Source organism: Balaenoptera musculus, chromosome 17 (genome assembly GCF_009873245.2).
Source record: "Balaenoptera musculus isolate JJ_BM4_2016_0621 chromosome 17, mBalMus1.pri.v3, whole genome shotgun sequence".
NCBI classification, from domain to species: domain Eukaryota; kingdom Metazoa; phylum Chordata; class Mammalia; order Artiodactyla; family Balaenopteridae; genus Balaenoptera; species Balaenoptera musculus.
In genome coordinates, this window is record NC_045801.1 from 77862083 (window position 1) to 77881977 (window position 19895).

At 40.3% G+C, this 19895-nt stretch overlaps 1 protein-coding gene across 6 annotated transcripts in view; it reads left to right on the plus strand.

Moving 5' to 3' along the window:
- Window positions 1–19365, plus strand: part of ATP6V1H (ATPase H+ transporting V1 subunit H) — a 71633-nt gene extending 52268 nt beyond the window's left edge. For 4 of the 6 annotated variants that reach the window (XM_036830858.1, XM_036830862.1, XM_036830857.1 and 1 more), the window contains 4 exons: window positions 1708–1833; window positions 4000–4101; window positions 5752–5901; window positions 18890–19338. In XM_036830858.1, the coding sequence (XP_036686753.1) occupies window positions 1708–1833; window positions 4000–4101; window positions 5752–5901; window positions 18890–18950 (439 nt within the window). In that variant the 3' untranslated portion in view covers window positions 18951–19338. Of the gene's footprint in view, window positions 1–1707; window positions 1834–3999; window positions 4102–5751; window positions 5902–18889 lie in introns of all 6 variants that reach the window. The other 2 variants (XM_036830861.1, XM_036830859.1) reach the window with 2 other exon arrangements.
- The last annotated feature ends 530 nt before the right edge of the window (window positions 19366–19895 follow it).

The window sequence follows — 19895 nt, forward strand, 5'->3', positions numbered from 1 at the left end:
TGCAGCCCATAAGCTCAAGGCCCAAAAGCTTTTATAGAGATGGGAGCTGTCACCCATATCAGTGGTTTGTATGGAGTTTTGTGGAGGAAGGTGGATGATTTTTGTGTTTTAATAATTTCAGATATGAGTAAGTTGTTTGTAATATAATAGGCCAGCAATAGGCTTGCAATTTATACAAATTCTATTTTATTATGTTTATTTTAAAAAATTATCATTAGTTCTTCTGTAATAATGATTTGAGATCCTTTTAAAAAAATAAATAAGATTAGTGATAGCTTTCTAAATTATTTAATCCATGCTAGCCAATTGTTATTATTTACTGATTTTTCATGTTGAATTTGGTAATTTGAAAAATATTGCTGTTTATCTAAAGCTAACAGGGTGATGGGAGCAGTTGAAATAGATTTGTCTCTTTATGTTGTTACAGGTTTAGCATATTAACTTAAACAATATTAGGTTACGTCTTATATTAAGTAGCCTTTCATTAAATTACTACTTTATTTAGCAGGTTACTCTGATCAACTTAACCAGTGAATCTTTGTTATACTGAATTATCAATCAGTATTAAATGGCTACTTCTTTTTGAAAATTTTACTTGAAAGAAAGTACAAGCATGTCTTGTCACTTTGTTCACTGGCTAACCACATTAAAACAGTTTTAGATTATGAAGATTTGCATAATTGTTGCTTGATACATAGTGAATAATTTTTGAATTAAAGTGCATTTTAGTTTGTTACATGTACAGAGGTTTTTGTTTTTAATTAATCTGTAGTGGGCTAATTCAGTTAATGAATTACCTCTGCATTGTTGGTAGTCACGTTTAAAAATATTGTACTGAGGTGTGTGTTTTTATTTTTGTAGCGCAGTATCATGGTTTGTCATTTAAAGTATGATAGAATATACTATTTTATTTTGTGTTAAAGTAATATACTTTTACATAAATGTATCTTTATGTATCTAGTGGTCTGGCAAATACAGTGTTTTAAGAGGCATGGTAGAAACAATGCTAGATTATCAGATATTTTTTATTTATTTATTTATTTATTTATTTATTTATTTATTTATTTATTTATTTATGGCTGCATTAGGTCCTCGTTGCTGCGCACGGGCTTTCGCTCGTTGTGGCGAGTGGGGGCTACTCTTCGTTGCTGTGTGCGGGCTTCTCACTGCGGTGGCTTCTCTTGTTGCAGAGCACAGGCTCTAGGCGTGTGGGTTTCAGTAGTTGTGGCATGCAGGCTCAGTAGTTGTGGCTCTTGGGCTCTAGAGCACAGGCTCAGTAGTTGTGGCGCATGAGCTTAGTTGCTCTGTGGCATGTCGGGTCTTCCCGAACCAGGGCTTGAACCCGTGTCCCCTGCATTGGCAGGCGGATTCTTAACCACTGTGCCACCAGGGAAGTCCCCATCAGATATTTTAGTGATGTACATACATTTATGTGTATATTAAGGTTAGAATTTTGAAAACAAGTGCTCCTTTTAATATCTCATGGTGAACATTCAAATTTGACAGGAGTACTGGACCTTAGTACCCTGAATAAGTTTCACATGATTTATTGAAGATTAAGCCATTTAAACTTGTTTAGAGGTAATTTTTGAATGTACAAAGGATGATCAGTCTTTGTAGTTAAATAATTAGTGAAGATGTTTTATTTTTTTTAGTTTTGGAGTATCTATCTCTCAGATTCTTATAAACTTTGAATTCTTTTTACAGCTCATTTGATGAATATAGTTCAGAACTTAAATCTGGAAGATTGGAATGGAGTCCTGTGCACAAATCTGAGAAATTTTGGAGAGAAAATGCTGTGAGGTTAAATGAGAAGAATTATGAGCTCTTGAAGTAAGTTTTAAATTCCAGTTTACACTCTGAATAAACCCCCATCCTTCCACATACTCGTGGACACATTTTTGTCCCTCTTAAAATTTTTAGATATTCCATGGTTTTAATTTCTATTTTCTTGCTTACTCATGTGGTTGAATACCTTTTCGTGTGCTTATTGGCCATTTGGATATCTTTTTTCCCAGGAGAAGTGCCTGTCCAAGTTTTTGTTTTTGTGGGAATTCTGTAGGTTTCTTGGTCATATGTATTCATCACAGCTCTTCTTCTACCACGTCAAATGCCACTAACTCTTTACTTTTGATGTAGCTCAGTTTATTATTTATGGCTCGTGCTTTCTTGTGTCTGGTTAAGAAGTTTTTGCCTACCCAAGGTCTTGAAGATATACTTCCGTTTTATCTGCTAGCAGCTTTATCGTTTAACCTCTCACATTTAGATTTCCATTCCGTGTGGAATTGGTTTTTGGGTAAGGTGTATAAGGTAGGTCAAGATTTGTTTTTTTCATTACATGGATATATAATTGAACTAGCAACATTTATTGAAAATAACATTTTCCCCACTGCTTTGCACGGTTCCCTTTGTTATAATAAAGATGAGCTAATATGTGCAAGTGTCTTTCTTTCTTTTTTACTGAGATATGTCACATACCACACAATTCACCCATTTAAAGTGTATAAATCAGTATATTCACGAGGATGTGTAACCATCGACACAGGCAATTATAGAGCATTTCCCATCACTTCAAAAAGAAGCCCTGTGTCCTTTAGCTGTCACTTCTCTGTCCAACCATCCCCTCAGCCCCAAGCTTTTACTTTCTGTCTCTATGGATTTGCCTATTAGGAAAATTTCATGTAAATGGAATCATATAATATTTGTTCTTTTGTGACCAGCTTCTTTCATTTACCATAAGGTGTTCAAGGTTCATTCATGTTGTAGCATTTAGCAGTACTTTGTTCCTTTTTATGGTCATATAATATTCCATCATAAGGATATATTACATTTTATTTAGCCACTCATCAGGTGATGGGCATTTGGGTTATTATGAAAAATGCTGGTAATAAACATTTGTGTACAGGTTTTTATGTGGACATACGTTTCTATTTCTCTTCCTTGGGTAGACACCTGTGAATGGAATTGCTGAATCATATGGTAACTCTGTTTAACCATTTCAGGAACTACTCAACTATTTTCCAAAGTGGCTGCACAATTTCATATTCCCACCAGCAGTGTATGAGGATTCTGATTTCTCCATCTCCATGTCAGCACTTACTGTTGTCTGACTTGTTGATTCTGGCCGTTTTAGTGGGTGTGAAGTGAAACCTCATCATGGTTTTGATTTGTATTTCCTTGATGGCTAAAGAGTCAGGCATCTTTCCATGTCCTTATTGGCCGTTTCATATCTTTGGAGAAATGTCTGTTCAGATTCTTAGTTCATCTTTTAAATGCGTTGTCTTTTTAGTATTTAGTTGTAAGAGTGTTTTTAATATATTTTGGATGTAAATCCCTGATCAGACAATATACTTTGCAAATGTTATCTCCCATTTTTGGGTCATCTTCTCAGTTTTTGGATAGAATTACTACAAATATACCTTACTATAACTGTTAAAATTAATAGACCTTAATTTTTAGAATAATTTTAGGTGTACAGAAAAATTGAAGGGAGTACAGAGAGTACTCATATACCCTCTCTTCCCCCACCAGGCACAGTTTCCCCTATTTTTAACGTCTTGCCTAAGTGTGGCACGTTTGTTAATTGATGAACCAATATTTATACATTATTTTAACTGAAGTCCATAGTTTACGTTCAGGTTCATGGCTTTCTGTTGTACAGTTCCTGCTGTGTCACAGTATCACACAGAATAGTTTCACTGCCCTAAGAACTCCCTATGTTTTCCCTTCTTCCCTTTCCCTGATATTGTGGGAATTGTGGGTGGTGGACGTTGTGAATCTGAAAGTGACCTGTTAATGTGTGTATAAAGGTTTGAAAGCTGCTAACTTACGTGCAGTAAATCATGTGTAGTGTATTGTGTGTAGCAGTGAAACCTGTAGAAAATACAGTTACATTTGTAAGTGTCTATTTTCAGGAAAGTATCGGCATTATACCTTTGCTCTGTTGTGCTCTAGAAAAGAATTAGAAATCAATCTCTCTTTGGATTAAATTTATTTCAGAATTTTGACCAAGCTTCTGGAGGTGTCCGATGACCCACAAGTCTTAGCTGTTGCTGCCCATGACGTTGGCGAGTACGTTCGGCATTACCCGCGAGGCAAGCGGTAAGTGAGGAACCTTGGTTTCATTGGGGTGTCCTGAGATGTTCAGCATAGGGGTCCTAGTTCATATACTCCTGTAAAGTAGACTCGTTCAGCCGAGGAGCTGATGGAGTGAGCGGAATCAAGATGACCATAGTACTGGGAATCACGATAAATGATAAACCTAATTAAAGATGGGAAGTATGAAAACATAAGCACACGTATATAATACTGTTGTGCAGTAGCCAACAGAGATCACACCAGAAATTTCATGTTCAGGGTTTTCTTTGGTTTGTATGATTTAATTCAAAAGCCATTTTGTTAGCACTGGTGATTTTTAAATTATTATTTGTAGTTACATTGTTATTGACCTGAGTAGGTTCCAAGTATAAAAGGAAATATAACACGTGTAAGAAAAGTCACAGTAGATATATAGTAATGGAAGGATGTGTTTCCAAGTACTGAAGAGTGAGGAATTCCCTCTGGGAGGAGACAGGTAAGGCTTTGCAGAGGAGGTGAGGCTGGCTTGGTAATGTGAAATCACTTAGGTACGCTAACAGTGAAAGGACAGGAGTTGAGGGAGAAAGCATTAAATGAGACTGAGGCTGTTGTATGCTGTTTGGAGAAGCTTGTTACATACCTGGCACGTATCAAGCACTCATAAAGTTTGGGTATAATTATACTGCATTTTTTTTCTCAATTCAGTATGTTTTTTAAAAAAAGATGCTCTAAAAAATAAAATATAAAAAGGCATACAGATAAAGCCTCTCCCTCACCCCTGACCCCATGTGCTCATCTGCAAGGTTGTCTTAAAGCACCAGAAGCCCTACTGCACTAAGGTGCCACTTGTCACGGGCTGTGTGGTGGCGATGTCACTCCCCAGGCGGCGCCGACCGCAGCTCCCACACTCCCAGGCTGAGGTTAAAGACGCTCGCCGGCTTCTTGCACGCCCCCGCTCCCCCCCAGAGGAGCAGAGGACCTCCTTCCATTCGTGAGGCAAATAACCATTTTCACTTCGCTTTTGTGTCTGTAGTAACTGGATTTTTCAGGGGGTTGAGGGGGCAGTGACAGAAAGCAGTGCTGGTTGTCAGTCTTCCTGGTGTTCTTGACAACAGGAATTTTCTCATTTGTTTCACTGCCCAGCAGGTCATGTGGCATGTTCCATCATTACAGGAAAGGGCAGATATCTTAACAAATCACGTCTTTTTCAGGAAATTAACATGGCTGCTACGGGGTGCTTTTTAACCTCATGTTCTCTGCTGTCTGCATCTGAGCCCGTATCTGGTTCACAGCATGGCAACTGCTGGGCTTAATATTGATCTGATATTACTTCAGACATAAGGTGGTATTCAGTATACTGGTTTTTAAGCAAGCCACAAATACTGGTGATAAAGAAGTTAATACTCAACTGCCTAGAACACTGTCATGTAGATTACTGCAACAGTCCAGGTTGATGATATTTGCCCAGACTAGGAAATGAGAATAACAATTGGATTTATCATTAGGGATTCAAGAGAAAATATATAAAAACTTTAAATCTGTGATTTGGAGAAAATGATATTTAAAAAAAGACACGTGTGTTGGTTTACTTACCTGTATGGTAACTTTTCTTTGTAAAACCACTGGGCAGTTCGGAGTTGGGGCTTTCTGCTAACAGCTTGCATTTGAAAGTAGCGGCAGCGTCTTCACCACGTGGCTTCTGGCCCCCAGGGTCATCGAGCAGCTCGGCGGGAAGCAGCTGGTGATGAACCACATGCACCACGAGGACCAGCAGGTGCGCTACAACGCCCTCCTGGCCGTGCAGAAGCTCATGGTGCACAACTGGTAGGTGCCGCCCGCCCCCTGCTGCCCTGTTGGGCCTCGCGTCCCCGTCCAGAAGTTCTTGTGGAAAGGCTCCGATGAGTGGTGGCTTTTAACAGCAGTGATTTTGATTAATACCTAGAACTACATTTTAGCCGTTCAGAGCAGTGATGTGATAATTTAGAAAAAACAGCTGCATTAATGTTCTGAAGAAATGTATATTCAAAGTACTAGTATCAGAAACAACTCCAGAAGTAACTAAAAGGACCATTACGACATAGGTGAATGCGTTTTTTGAGAGTTGAATGGAATTCAGCTGGACTATTGATTAGAGACGCTACAATTTTGCGGGGTTTAACTGTTCGGCGTACGGTTAACCTGAATGGATTTTTACCAGTTCACATGAAAACAGTAAAAGCTGATTGATCAGTTAAGATTCAGCTCTCACATTTCATCTGTTACAGCCTTTTGCTTTTGAAATAGTAGCCAGAGTCATATTTTTTCTCTTGCTTTTATTTTTTAAATCAAAATGATTGACCTTTTTGTACTCAAAACAAGATAAATTAGAGTGACTACTTAGATACAATGGTGAGCCATCTGTGTCTGTGAGCGGACAACCCTGGACTCGGCCGTGGCTGTTTTAGCAGAAGGTTGGCTGTTCCGCGCTCTTCTGAGCTCAGATGCCTCTCTATTCCCCATCCTTGGGAAAGATGCGCTAACTGACGGTAATGCTACTGACAGTTCCAAAGGACAGATTAATGGCACATCCAAATGCTTACATGTGAAAGATGCAGGCAGATACAGGATAGGAGAGGATCCAGGATTGCCGTCATGACATCATATATTAAATATTAGGATCCTGCCACTTACGCACTTTTCTCGTGAATACTGACATTTATGCCTTCTTCCAGCAGCTGCTCTCTGAGCACTTAATTTGTACCCTGTTACCCTAGGCTCCAGGTGACAGATGTGATGGAAGTGGGTGATGAGAGATGGCCTTTCTGAGTAGTCCCAGCAGCCAGGCTGAGACAGTGATGGAAAGGAACCAGTCACCCGCCGCCAGTGTTGGGGGTTGGATTTCAGGTGGAGGGAACGGGAGGGGAAAGGACCAGGAAGCAGGAGGGAGCTTGGCTCCTTTCAGAGCCCTGTTTGGATGTGACAGCTGGGGGCCGGGAGGCGGCGCTAATGGCAGCTGGTGGGTCGCGGCCGGGACGCGGCTCAGCGTGCCGCATGGCACCCAGTCCTCACCGCAGACAGCCGCCCGCCGCGCTGGGGCTCAGAGCGGAAGCTGACGGAGCGGCTGAGGCCAGCCTGAAAGGAGGCGGGCGAGGCGAGGTGGCCGCCGTCTGATCGCCGAGGGTCTGGTGGGTCCTCCTGTTGGATGAGTTGAAAGCCATGGTTAAGGGTTTAACAGGGGAGTGACAGGGTTTGATTTGTATTTTGAAAGGTCTCACAGGCTCCTCTGCGGAGAGTGGATGGTTGGGGGTGAGTGTGGCAGCAGGAAGACCGTTTCCGTAGATTCTCGTTGTGGCCGTGGGGAGGGATGGCTCGTGCCGTGGACTAGAATGGTGACAGTTGGTACCAAGCGGTAGATGGACTGGGGATCGATTTCAGAGCTGGTGCTCGCGGCGCTCGATGGACTGAAAGTGTTTTTACTCTTTTCATATCGTCTGTGCAAGAAGAATGGGATCAAGGCAGAGGGCACTCCAAATGGTTTTTTATCTACTATTTAGCAGACGAAAATCTTCCAAGTCTGTCAGGAAACTGGAGAATACTCCACTGGATTCCCTCCTTCTTTTAGTTTACCCTGAGCCACATTTTTCAACATAAATTAATTATTTAGGAATTTTCTCTCTCTTGGTTTGTTTCTGTTTCTTTCATGAAGTTCGTTTACAGAATGTTGGCATTTAATAGAGTTGGAGGCTGTTGCAGTCAGTGAGCTTGTATTTGACAGATATTTTCCTGAAGTTTCCATTAAATACAGTTTTATTTTCCCCTTTTGTTGAAAGTAGGGCTGTTGAAGCATAATTCTTCTTTTGTTAATTAAAAAACAACTTCATTTTAATAGTTCTTTTTCTTGAAGAATTTATTGTTAGTTTTTTTTTTTAATTAATTAATTAATTTATTTTTGGCTGCCTTGGGTCTTCGTTGCTGCGTGCAGGCTTTCTCTAGTTGCGGCGAGCGGGGGCTACTCTTTGTTGCGGTGTGCGGGCTTCTCATTGCAGTGGCTTCTCTTGTTGCAGAGCACGGGCTCTAGGTGCGCGGGCTTCCGTAGCTGTGGCACGTGGGCTCAGTAGTTGTGGCTTGCAGGCTCAGTAGCTGTGGCTCGCGGGCTCAGTAGTTGTGGCTTGCAGGCTCTAGAGTGCAGGCTCAGTAGTCGTGGCACACGGGCTTAGTTGCTCCGCGACATGTGGCATCTTCCCGGACCAGGGCTCGAACCCACGTCCCCTGCATTGGCAGGCGGATTCTTAACCACTGCACCATCAGGGAAGCCCCCCCCTTTTTTTTCTGTAATGTATATTTCTAATGTGGAAAAAGCTGGGTGTGGAATAGGATGTTGACTGGGAATTTTCCCTCTGCCGGTGGAGAAAATTTTTTGGTTAAGAATTTTTATTGTGCAAATGATCATGCATTAAAGATGAAACATTTAAAATTTGAAAACTTTTCCTTGAATTTAGGAATCTGATTTGCTCTCAGTAAATTTTTTGATGTACGATTACAAAAGGAAAAGTAAATTGTCTTTATAGCCAGAAACTGGTTTATTTGCTCTTTGTCATTGACTAGCTGATGAGAGAATATCCTTTTCCCCCCTTCTCTCTAATTATGTGCCAAGCTATTTTAGCTTTAATGTTTTAGTTATGATAAATCCCCTTTAATGGAGAAGCTTAGTGTCAGCATTTTCCTATACTTTCTTTAAAAAAGGAATTTTCATATAAAGATGAGAATTCACATGTGACCTGTATCTTTTGTTGTGACATACGCATTTCTCTGGCACTTTGTGCCAGAGAATGAAAATTGCTCAAGTAATAGCAATTTATTTCAACATCAGATTAGTGTGAGACCAAATAGAATGCCATTGGAAAGTCAATCTTCAGCAGAGTTATCCCCAAATGTAAAAGGATTTTGAATCAGTATCTTTATGCACGTAACCAAGTTGCCTTCAGTAAATCATGCTGGTAAAGTCTGCCTTTCTACTTTCCTGAAATAGAGGCTTTTTAACCTAAACCATGGTACTGGTGTCTGAAAGATGTTTCACACTAAATAAAACCTGAAAACACAGTTGACTTGGTTTCCTCTCAACATTTTGTTTGTTTTGATTTAATTAAAACAAAATTTTAGAAAGGGTATATTTTAGTACAACACGGTGAAATAAATTAGTTGAAAATAATGAAAATACAACCATGGGTGTAAAAGTAGAATAAAAGTCTGTCTGAATGGCAGCAGCAACTTTTCCTGACAGTTTTGCACGTTTTGTCTGTTGTTGTTTTGCTCTGAGGCCCTCCCTGGCTGTTTCCAGATTTCCAGCACACTCTTGATTTTTTTACTTTTTTCTACCATAAATGATTTTTAGATTTTTGGCATTGCATTATTACCAGTTTCTGTTGACTAGACTAAATCGTAATTTTGGATATCATAAAGTTAACATTTCTTTTTTACTGAGGAGAATTTTTTTTTTTGGTTTTAGGTTAAAAATTACATTTTAACTATAAATTGGATACTCACAATATCATGGAACTGGGTCTTGATTTAGACTCTGCTCTAGGGAGTTAAATATTACTTTTCTTGATAATGTAGAGAAGGATTTATCCCTGGTTTATAGAACATGGAGTATAGAGTTATATATCATGTGAAAACGCTACTTAATTCTTTTTCACGATTTTATGACTGATTGCGGAATTATTTCCGTGAACTGCAGGACTTAGAGTAGCCAGTGTTTCTCCCTTCCACTTAACACCTGTGTTTACGTGGAATGACGGGTGGGTTACATGTAACCCTGACTGATGTGGGTGGGGCATGGGGGGCTGAATGGAGTTGCTGGGGTGTGTGGTGGGCACACACCGGGGTCTCCTCAGTTCAGAGGGCCTCGAGCGGGTCAGTCCTAGCCACAGCTCTGCTAAGTGGCACGTGCAGGCTCTGATCTTCCCGTCCCCATGTGCAGTTCCTGGTATGTCCCTCGTTCTTTTGAGCAGGGCTGGATTTTTATATTCTTAAATTTGGCAAAATATGTAAACAGTGACAGCTTACTTTAGAGAACTTTTATATAGACCCTCAGTTTATACATTATAATTTAACATCATAAAATGTCATCATTTTTCTCCTACCGAATGATTTTAAATGTCATCAGCCTCTAATTCAGAAGCAGCAATATGTGCATATGGACAGCTCAGGACCTCAGGAAAGAAACACTGAATTTTGTAGGTAGAGGATCTCCTGTAGAATTTTCTCTTTGTTTCTAGCTTCTTTTTCAACCTATTTTCAAGCAGAATAATAAGTTATAAGAGTGTCACCCTCTCTAGGTTTTTCACGTGTAGGTAAATAGAGAGGAACGCAGCAAGCCGAGGGTGTGGGTGATACTACTTTATTCTCGGATCTTTACATCTGCTTAGGATATTTTAGTTGTTCTGTAAGTAGTACATAGCCATAAATGCAGTGATTAAAACAGTTACTTATGAACAGAATTGAAGGAAAAAAACCCTTATGTAAGTTTTAACTTTTTAGCATTAATAATCATGTTACCAAAACATTCCATGTGATTTTAAATAAACATATGACATTTCTGGGTTTAACATTTTCCAAAACTAATTTAGAAAATTGTGGTCTCTCTTTGGGTACCTGGAGTTTTCCACATTATTCTTATGATATTTTTAGTGGAGGAATTCTCATGTAAGAATCTTACATTCTAAATATAATTAAAGAAAAAGGAGTCTATAATAAGTGCTAAACATGGACTTTGCTTATTGCATACTATCTTCTTAAGAGTCCTTCTAACAGCACAGACATTTCTCCCACACAGCACATTAACCAGATTTGCACATAGTGTGGTCATTTAGGGGAGTACTCTGCATTGTACAGATCGCTTTCTGTTGAAACTACTTGCTGATCTGGAACCAGCATTTAAAATGAAAAGGAGGGACTTCTGGTTTCCGGTTATGCATGTAAGGAGCTTGGAAGTTGCCACTACATCTGAACAACAAGTAAATAGCTGAACAGACTGAAAAAATCAACAATCCTTCTTGGATCCATAGGGGAGAAGGTAGGGCGAGACTGGAGAGGCAGGTGAATACAGGGAGTTGTGGCTTACCTGAGCAGGACTCACACGTGGAGCCCAGCGGGGGACCAGTGCCTGGCAGGAGAGCTGGACTGTGCTTGGTGAATTGCAGGAGGCTCAGTGTGCACAAGTCTGAGGATTAAAAACTCCAGGGGAGCCAGGCATGGGGGGCCCCCACCATATGGGGAGATTTCTCTCCAGAAGCCAGACCAGGTTTCCACAAGAAATATCTGAGAAAAATTCCCTTGGCCTTCTGGCAGGGGGAGGGGAAAGGAACCATTTTGATATAGTTCTAACTATTGTTCCATTCTAACAAGGCCTGCACTCAGGGGAAACTAGTTAACCAGAGCCCAGCCTGCTGGGGTGTCATCAGAGTCCGACTGACCTGGGGAAGGGAAATAACCAACTCTAGCTGGCTCTAATCATCCTGTCCCACCCAAAGGGGTAGAAAAAACCCTGAGGAACACTCATGAAGTTCACAATCCCGAGGCCCAGGTTCAAGAAAGACTGAGACCCAATCAAAGGACTCCAGAAAGCTTCCTCTCCCTCACCTCACCACCAGGTTACAGAAGGTTCATTTACAGCAGTTTCTTTTACCTAGCACACCATGTCCAGCTATCAAGAAAATAGTACAAGGCATACCAAAAAGCAAAAAAAAAAAAAGAAGAGACATAGTAAGCATCAGAACCAGCCATGGCAGTAATGTTGGAAGATCAGACTGGGAACTTTAAACAACTAGGATTAATATGCTGAGGACTCTAGTGGATAAAGTAGGCAGCAAGCAAGAACAGATGGGCAAGTTAAGCAGAGAGACAGAAATCCTAAGAAAGAACCGAAAAGAAATGTTAGAGCTCAAAAACACTGTAAAAGAAATGAAGAATGCCTTTGATGGACTTATTAGTTAGACTGGACACGGCTGAGGAAAGACTCTCTGAGCTTGAGGATATATCAATAGAAACCTCCAAAACTGAAAAGCAAAGAGAACAAAGACTAAAAAAATGGGACAGAATATCCAAGGACTATGGGACAACTACAAAAGAGGTAAAATACATCTGGTGGGAATATCAGAAAAAGAAAGAGAGAAAGGAACAGAAGAAATACTTGAAACAGTAATGACTGAGGATTTCCCAAGTTAAGTCAGACACCAAACCACAGATCCAGAAAGCTCAGAGAACACCAAGCAGGATAAAAACTAAAAAAAAACTACACCTGAACATGCAATTTTCAAATTACAGAAAATCGAAGGTGAAAAAAAAAAAAATCCTGAAAGAAGCCAGGGGGAAAAAACACCTTACCTATAGAGGAACAAAGATAAGAATTACATCCGACTTCTCAGAAACCATGTCAGCAAAAAGAGAGTGGAGTGAAATATTTAACATGTTGAGAGAAGAAACTCACCAAATTCTGTACCCTTTGAAGTTATCCTTCAAAAGTGAAGGAGGAATAAAGATTTCCTCAGATAAACAAAAAATTGAGGGAGTTTGTTGCCAGTAGACCTGCCATACAGGGAATATGAAAAAAAGTTCTTTAGAGAGAAGGAAAATAATATAGGTCAGAAACTCAGACCTATGTAAAGAAAGGAAGAGCATCAAAGAAGGAACAACTGAAGGTAAAATAAAAACTTTTATTTTTCTTATTCCTAACTAATATAACATAGAAGTTTGTTCAAAAACTAATAGCAACAATATCCTTGAGTATGTACGCTTATATGTATTTTATACACATTGCTTGCGTATGTTTATATATAAGTGAAATAAGTGGCAGCAATGATTCAAGGGACGAGAGGAAGGAATTAAGATTATTTGGTTATTACAAGCTACTCACACTATCCATGAAGTGGTATAGTGCTATTTGAAAATATACATGGATTAATTGTAAATTAATATATTGCAAACTCTAGGGCAGTCACTAAAAAAAGTAAAAAAAGAAGTATAACTGACATGCTGAGTAAGAAAGGAGAGAAAATAGAATCATATAAAATGCTGAATTAAAACCACAAAAGGCAGAAAAAGAGTGGAAGACAAAAATAGGAGCAAAAAAACAAGGGCAACAAATAGGAAACAGAAATGAATATGGTAGATATTAATCCAGCTGTATCAGTAATCACTCTGAATGTCAATGGTCTAACTGCACCAAGCAAAAGATAGATCATCAGAGCAGATCAAAAAGCATGACCCAACTACATGTAGCCTATAAGAAACCCACTTTAAATATAAAGACACATATGGATTAGAAGTAAATGAAAGGAGAAAAATATATCATGCTAACACTAATCAAAAGAAAGCAGAAGTAGCTATATTGCTTTCAGAGAAAGCAGACTTATAAGTAAGGAAAGTTTATCAGGGATAAGAAAGGTCATTCTGGGGCTTCCCTGGTGGCGCAGTGGTTGAGAGTCTGCCTGCCAATGCAGGGAACACGGGTTCGAGCCCTGGTCTGGGAGGATCCCACGTGCCACGGAACAACTGGGCCCGTGAGCCACAATTGCTGAGCCTGCGCGTCTGGAGCCTGTGCTCCACAGCAGGAGAGGCCGCGATAGTGAGAGGCCCGCGCACCGCGATGAAGAGTGGCCCCCGCTCGCCACAACTAGAGAAAGCCCTCGCACAGAAATGAAGACCCAACACAGCCATAAATAAATAAATAAATAAAAATAAATTAAAAAGCTTTAAAAAAAAAAAAAAGAAAGGTCATTCTGCAAAGATAAAGGGGTTAGTTCTCCAAAAGGACATTATAATTCTTAACATGTATATGCCTAACAACAGAGCATCAAACTATGTGGGGCAAAAACTGATAGAACTGTAAGGAGAAATAGATGATATCATAGTTGAAGATTTCAGCACCCCACTTTCAGAAATGGACAGATCCTGCAGGCAGAAAATCAATAAGGACGCAGTTAAGTCAACAACACTATCAATCAACTGAATAGAATTGACATCTATAGACTACCTCATCCAATACCAGCAGAATACACATTTCTCTCAAGCCCACATGGAACATTCACCAAGACAGACCACATTCTGGGCCATAAAACTCACCTTAACAAATTTAAAAAAATAGGAATCATGCAGTGTCAGCTGTCAGACCACAGTGGAATTAAAGTAGAAATCAATAACAGGAAGATAACTGGAAAATCCCCAAATATGTGGGGATTAAACAACACACTTCTAAATAACACATAGGTCAAAGAAGAAATCTCAAGAGAAATATAAACATATTTTGAACTAAGTGAAAATGAAAATACAGCTTTTCAAAATTTGTGAGATGCAGTGCAAGCAGTGCTTAGAGGGAAATTTATAGCACCGAATGCATATATTAGAAAAGAAGAAAGTTCAAAAGTCAGTAATCTAAGTTTCCAGCTTAGGAAATGAGAAGAAAAGAGCAAATTAAATCAAAGTAAGCAGAAGAAAAGGAATAAGAACAAAAAAACAAGGAAACTGAAAATAGGAGATTTGTAGAGAAAATCAAGGAAACCAAAAGCTGGTTTTTTGAAAAAATTAATGATACTGATAAGCCTATAGCCAGACTAATGAAGGAAAAAAGAGAAGACACAAATTAACTAGTCAGAAATGAAAAAGGGAACATCACTACAGATCCCATGGAAAGTAAAAGGATAATAAGGGAATACTATGATCCCCTCTCACAACTCCTTTGTACTGGAAGTTCTAGCTAATGCATTAAGACAAGAAAAGAAAATAAATGGTATACAGATTGGGAAGGAGGACATAAAACTGCCTTTGCTTGCAGATGACATGATCATGTACATAGAAAATCCTAAAGATTTGATAAAAACAAACAAACAAACAAATGTCCTGGAACTAATAAGCAATTACAGCAAGGTTGTAGGATATGAGGTTAATACAGAAAAGTCAATCACTTTCCTATATACCAGCAATGAACAGGTGGAATTTGAAATTAAAAACACAATACCATTTATATTAGCACTTCCCCAAAATGAAATATTTAGGTATAAATTCAACAAAATATGTATAAGATCTACATGAGGAAAACTGTTAAACTCTGTGAATGAAATCACGGAAGAACTAAGTAAATGGAGAGAGATTCCATGTTCATGGATAGGAAGATTCAATACTGTCAGGATGTTAGTTCTCAACTTGATCTATTGATATAAATTTAATGCAATCCCAATCAAAATCCCAGCAAGTTATTTATTTATTTTTTTTGGACATCGACAAACTGATGCTAAAGTTTGCATGGAGAAGCAAAAGACGCAGCATAGCCCACACAATATTGAAGGAGAAGAACAAAGTTGGAAAACTGACACCACCTGACTTGAAGACTTATTATAAAGCTAAGTAATCAAGATAGTGTGGGTATGGGTGAAAGAGTAAACAAATAGATCAATGGAACAGGACAGAGAGCCCAGAAATAGGGCCCCATAAATATAGTCAACTGATCTTTGCCAAAGGAGTAAAGGCATTACAATGGAGCAAAAGTAGTCTCTTCAACAAATGGTGCTGGAACAACTGGACATCCACAAAAACTAACTCAAAATGGATCATGAACCTAAATGTAAAACACAGAACTCCTAGAAGAAAACATAGGAGAAAATCCAGATGACCTTGGAGCACTGTGATTTTTACGTGGTTCGTGGCTTTACATAGGAAAATCGGTTCATAAAAACAAAATTTGCTTTGTGTGTAATACTCAGAATCATGATAAAAGCTGGAGGAATAACTCAACTTTAAACTATATGACATCTGAGAGAAGGAGAAGGGGGTGCAGGGGGGTACTTCAGCGGGGAGAAGGCAGTTCACACGGAGGTGGGAAAGTGGATGTTTGGTGACAGATGCTTGCTGGGCCCGCAGGGACAGTGGGACACACAGAGGACTCTGGTCTCCCGGCCCTGTGTAGCTCCCCCCAGCGCCGACCCGTGTGCTTTGTAGATCTCCGGTGACAGTGCCCTTCCTGGACCAAGGCCTTTGTCTGAGTTCTTTAGGCAGTTAAGGGGCAGGTAAGAAGCGAACTTGCCAAGGCTTTTGTTTTTTAAAAAAATAATCAGCCTAAAATAATCCTCATGTTGAAGAAACACATACTGGGTGGCAAATTCTGTTCCCCTACAAAGTCATGGATGAAGATTAAAGAGAAGAAAATATTACACTTCTCAAATTTTGCTTCTTAGGTAGTAGAAGCAAAGAATTAATGTCCAGCTCCTGTAGATTGCTGGTACAAATCGGATACCCTTTGAGTGAATTATGAGTTGAATTTTTATTGTATTGATCTTCGTGTTTAGCGAGACTGACTCAGTACTCAGATTAACTCACTTAAGTAGCTCTTCTGGAATCCTATTAGAGACACATTGTCATCCCCTGAAGAAAAGTCCATAGTCGCTTTTCCTCTTGCCTGACAGTGACGTAACCTTAACCTGAAGAAATTATTCACACCTGTTATTATTTCCTACTCTAAAGATAGGCACAGTGTCTGCTTTCTGCACCTTTCTGGCCTCTTTTTGGAGGCCTGGCAGCCTCACAGTAGAGAGAGGAATGGACCTGAGCCCCGGCCCGTGCACCTGCCCGCTTTGCTCCTGAGCAGGTGATTGCAGCTTTCCCTCCCCTGTCGATGGAGATGAGAATGCCCACTCCCAGGACGCTGCAGAGGTGAGAGGATAAGGGTGGGCACCCCTGTACTCAGGTTTCCCCGGTGGCCGGTACCAAAGTGCAGACATAGCCGCCTTTGTGTGTTCCCAGCCCCAGGCCCCTGGTGTCCGGACTGCCCCGTGCCTGGGGTCACACAGGACTCAGAGGCAGCTTGGGTGAATCTCGGGAATGTTTTAATTGACCACATTTGATGTCAGGGCAGCAGACCACAACCCTTTACAAGATGAACCCAGGAGTAGATTTTCTCCAAAGCTTCGTGCAGGCTGGGTCCTCTCTCTGTAGGACAGGATCTTTTTCAGTTGCTCCTCGGTTTGGCTCCCTCTGAATTTTAACAACCCACATGCCATAGCAAACAACAATTTCAGGAAAGCCTGAGGAGGAATTTGATTCTTCTGTCCACGGGTCCCATCTGGGCTCTTCTCCCAGTAGACTTGGTATCCTGTGACCTACCTCAAGTAGGGCTCACAGAGTTCCATCTGGGATTCTTGATGTGCGGGTTTTTAGTTGAACCCTTTACATCTATGTGTGTTCTTGTCCTTCGCTTAAATCCTAGCTTGCATAAACCCTACTTAGCAGACAAGGGAAGGGGGCCCTGGTTTTTGTACTCCCCGAGCGGTAAGGTTGTGAGGAGGGGAATGCCCCATGGCCACCTTGTATGCAGGGAGAAAATGAGAGTGTAGTGGATGGAGCATTATTATCTATCTGTAATAAAGACCTTTGACCAGGAAAACAAGAGCAGAAGACATTGGGGAGGAAGCTATGGCTGGGCGTGTTTTTATTTTTATTTTTTTGATTTTTGTTTAAAATTTTTTTTTTTTTAATGTGGACCATTTTTAAAGTCTTTATTGAATTTGTTACAGTACTGCTTCTGTTTTATGTTTTGGTTTTTTTGGCCGCGAGGCATGTGGGATCTTAGCTCCCCGACCAGGGATGGAACCCGCGCCCCCTGCAGTGGAAGGCGGTGTCTTAACCACTGGACCGCCAGGGAAGCCCTCTGGGTGTGTTTTTAAATTCTCTGCAGGAACAGCTCTTCTTCCCTCTGTTTTAATCCTCCTGCTGTGACCCTACTTCTGCAACGCCTCCTGTGTGAGGAAATCAGGTACCTTCCCCACGTCCTGGTATTCACTGTTGTCCCCTGAGTATTAGTTGGGTCCTGGCACAGGAGATGAACCACAGCCCCAAGGGACTAGACCCACCTGGTGGTTCACGGCGTGAGCTCCGGGCAGCTTTGCCAGGCTCCGGAATGTAAACCCGGTCCCTATTCCAAAACTCAAGCTTTTCCCTTTTAACAGGAGGGGATCTTTTAAATATTCTTAAAAGATCTCTTTTTTCTGGTCCTTATTAGGTAGTTCAAAAACAAAAGTTTAGGCAAATCCTTCATAGGAAAATAGGGAAAAGATTGTTTTCTGTCCTGGAATCAACAGTGGTATCTGTATGCAATTTAGAGCGAAGTATACACAGACCATTCGAATAATTTTCTGAAGTAGAACGTCACCTGAAACGTTTGGAGACCACTGCTCTAAGCCACAGTTGCCCATCTGTAAAATGAGAATACTGCTTCTCGGCTCTCGTGATTGTTCTGTGGGTTCAGTAGGACCATCTTGGTGAAGGTTTCAGACTCTGCCAGTGCAGAGTAAGTGCTGCGTAACTAGTAGCTCTGATTAAGTGTCGTGATTCTGGATGTTATTTTCAGTGATTGTTTTCATGTGCTCTTGGGTAAATCCTTAGAGATAAACACTTGTACTTTCTAACGTCAGGAAACTTGTTTCTTATGTATCGGGCCACTTACTTGGAATCCTCCGTACGTTGATTTTGAACTTGTTAGATTGCAGAAGTGGTGACAGCAGACACGACTCTCTAAACAGGAAAGCAGACCTTGCCGGTGATCGAATGCAGAATTACTTGTTTGTGTGTGTCATGCCTTGTTTGTCTGTGGTTCATGGAGTGTTTAAAATTCATACAGTACAGGTACTTTTGAAATTTGGACAAGATTAGTTTTCTGGGGCTATTTTACTAGTTTTTAGATGTTAAAGTAAGCATAGACGACAGTGTATATAGTTCTTCAATTTTGAAAGAGATTCTTTGTTGTTTCGGTTCTAATCTCCCTTGCTATTTCCTTCCTGTGTTTCAGGGAATATCTTGGTAAACAGCTCCAGTCTGAGCAACCGCAGACTGCAGCTGCCCGGAGCTGAACGGGCGCTCAGCCTCGGGGTCTCCAGCCGCCCCTTCCCCCGGGGCAGAAGACCTGGAGTGTGAGTCGCAGTGATTAGGGTCGAGAGCAATCAATTTCTCATTTTACGTGTCATTTTTTTCTGTTGTGTAGCTTTCCCCAGTGCTCATTTCAATACGAGTGTTTACCCATTACTTTGTATTAAAGTGGGTGCTTTCTGTATCTAAGGAAAATATTACTGTTACATATACTGCTTGTAATTTCTGTATTTATTGTTCTCTGGGAATGCATATGGAATTATTAAAGGATTCTCACTCCAAATATGTTTTTGTCTTTCCTTGTTCCTGACTTGGCCTTTTACACAAATACCTCTTGTCCCAACCAAATTGGGAGAATTGTATTTGCAAAAATAGTGAATGGTAAATAAATGTTTTGAAATTATATGTATCTCTGTCTTCCATCCGTCCATCCATCCATCCGTCCGTCCATCCACACATACACATTGCGGCAATCCTCTGCTAACATTCAGAGAACTTTAAAATGTTAAATTAACTTGACGTGCTGCTGTGGTCTAGAAGATTTGCTTATGGAACACAGTGAGGAATTTTAGCTTTAGATTATTTTCATTGGTTTCCTGTACTTTTATTCTTGGATTTTGGTACCTCAAGTCTATTTTCTTTTAATACGCTTTGGTTTAAATGTTGCCAGTAGATATTTTATCCCACCCCCAGCCCCACCCCTTATTCTGGAACGCCAGGCCTTCAGCGGGGCATCCACGGCCTGTATGTTCACCTCCCCCAGATCTGAGCCTTTTGTTTTTAATCTTATCGTCTGGTCTCTCTGAGTCTCATTTTTCATTCATTTTCATTTTATTTTCACTTTTCATTCCTAGCAGTTCTCTGAATGTTGAGTTGTTGAGTAAAGGTTGTAAGGCTAATAGACAGTTTATTTGATAAGTTTTTCTTCT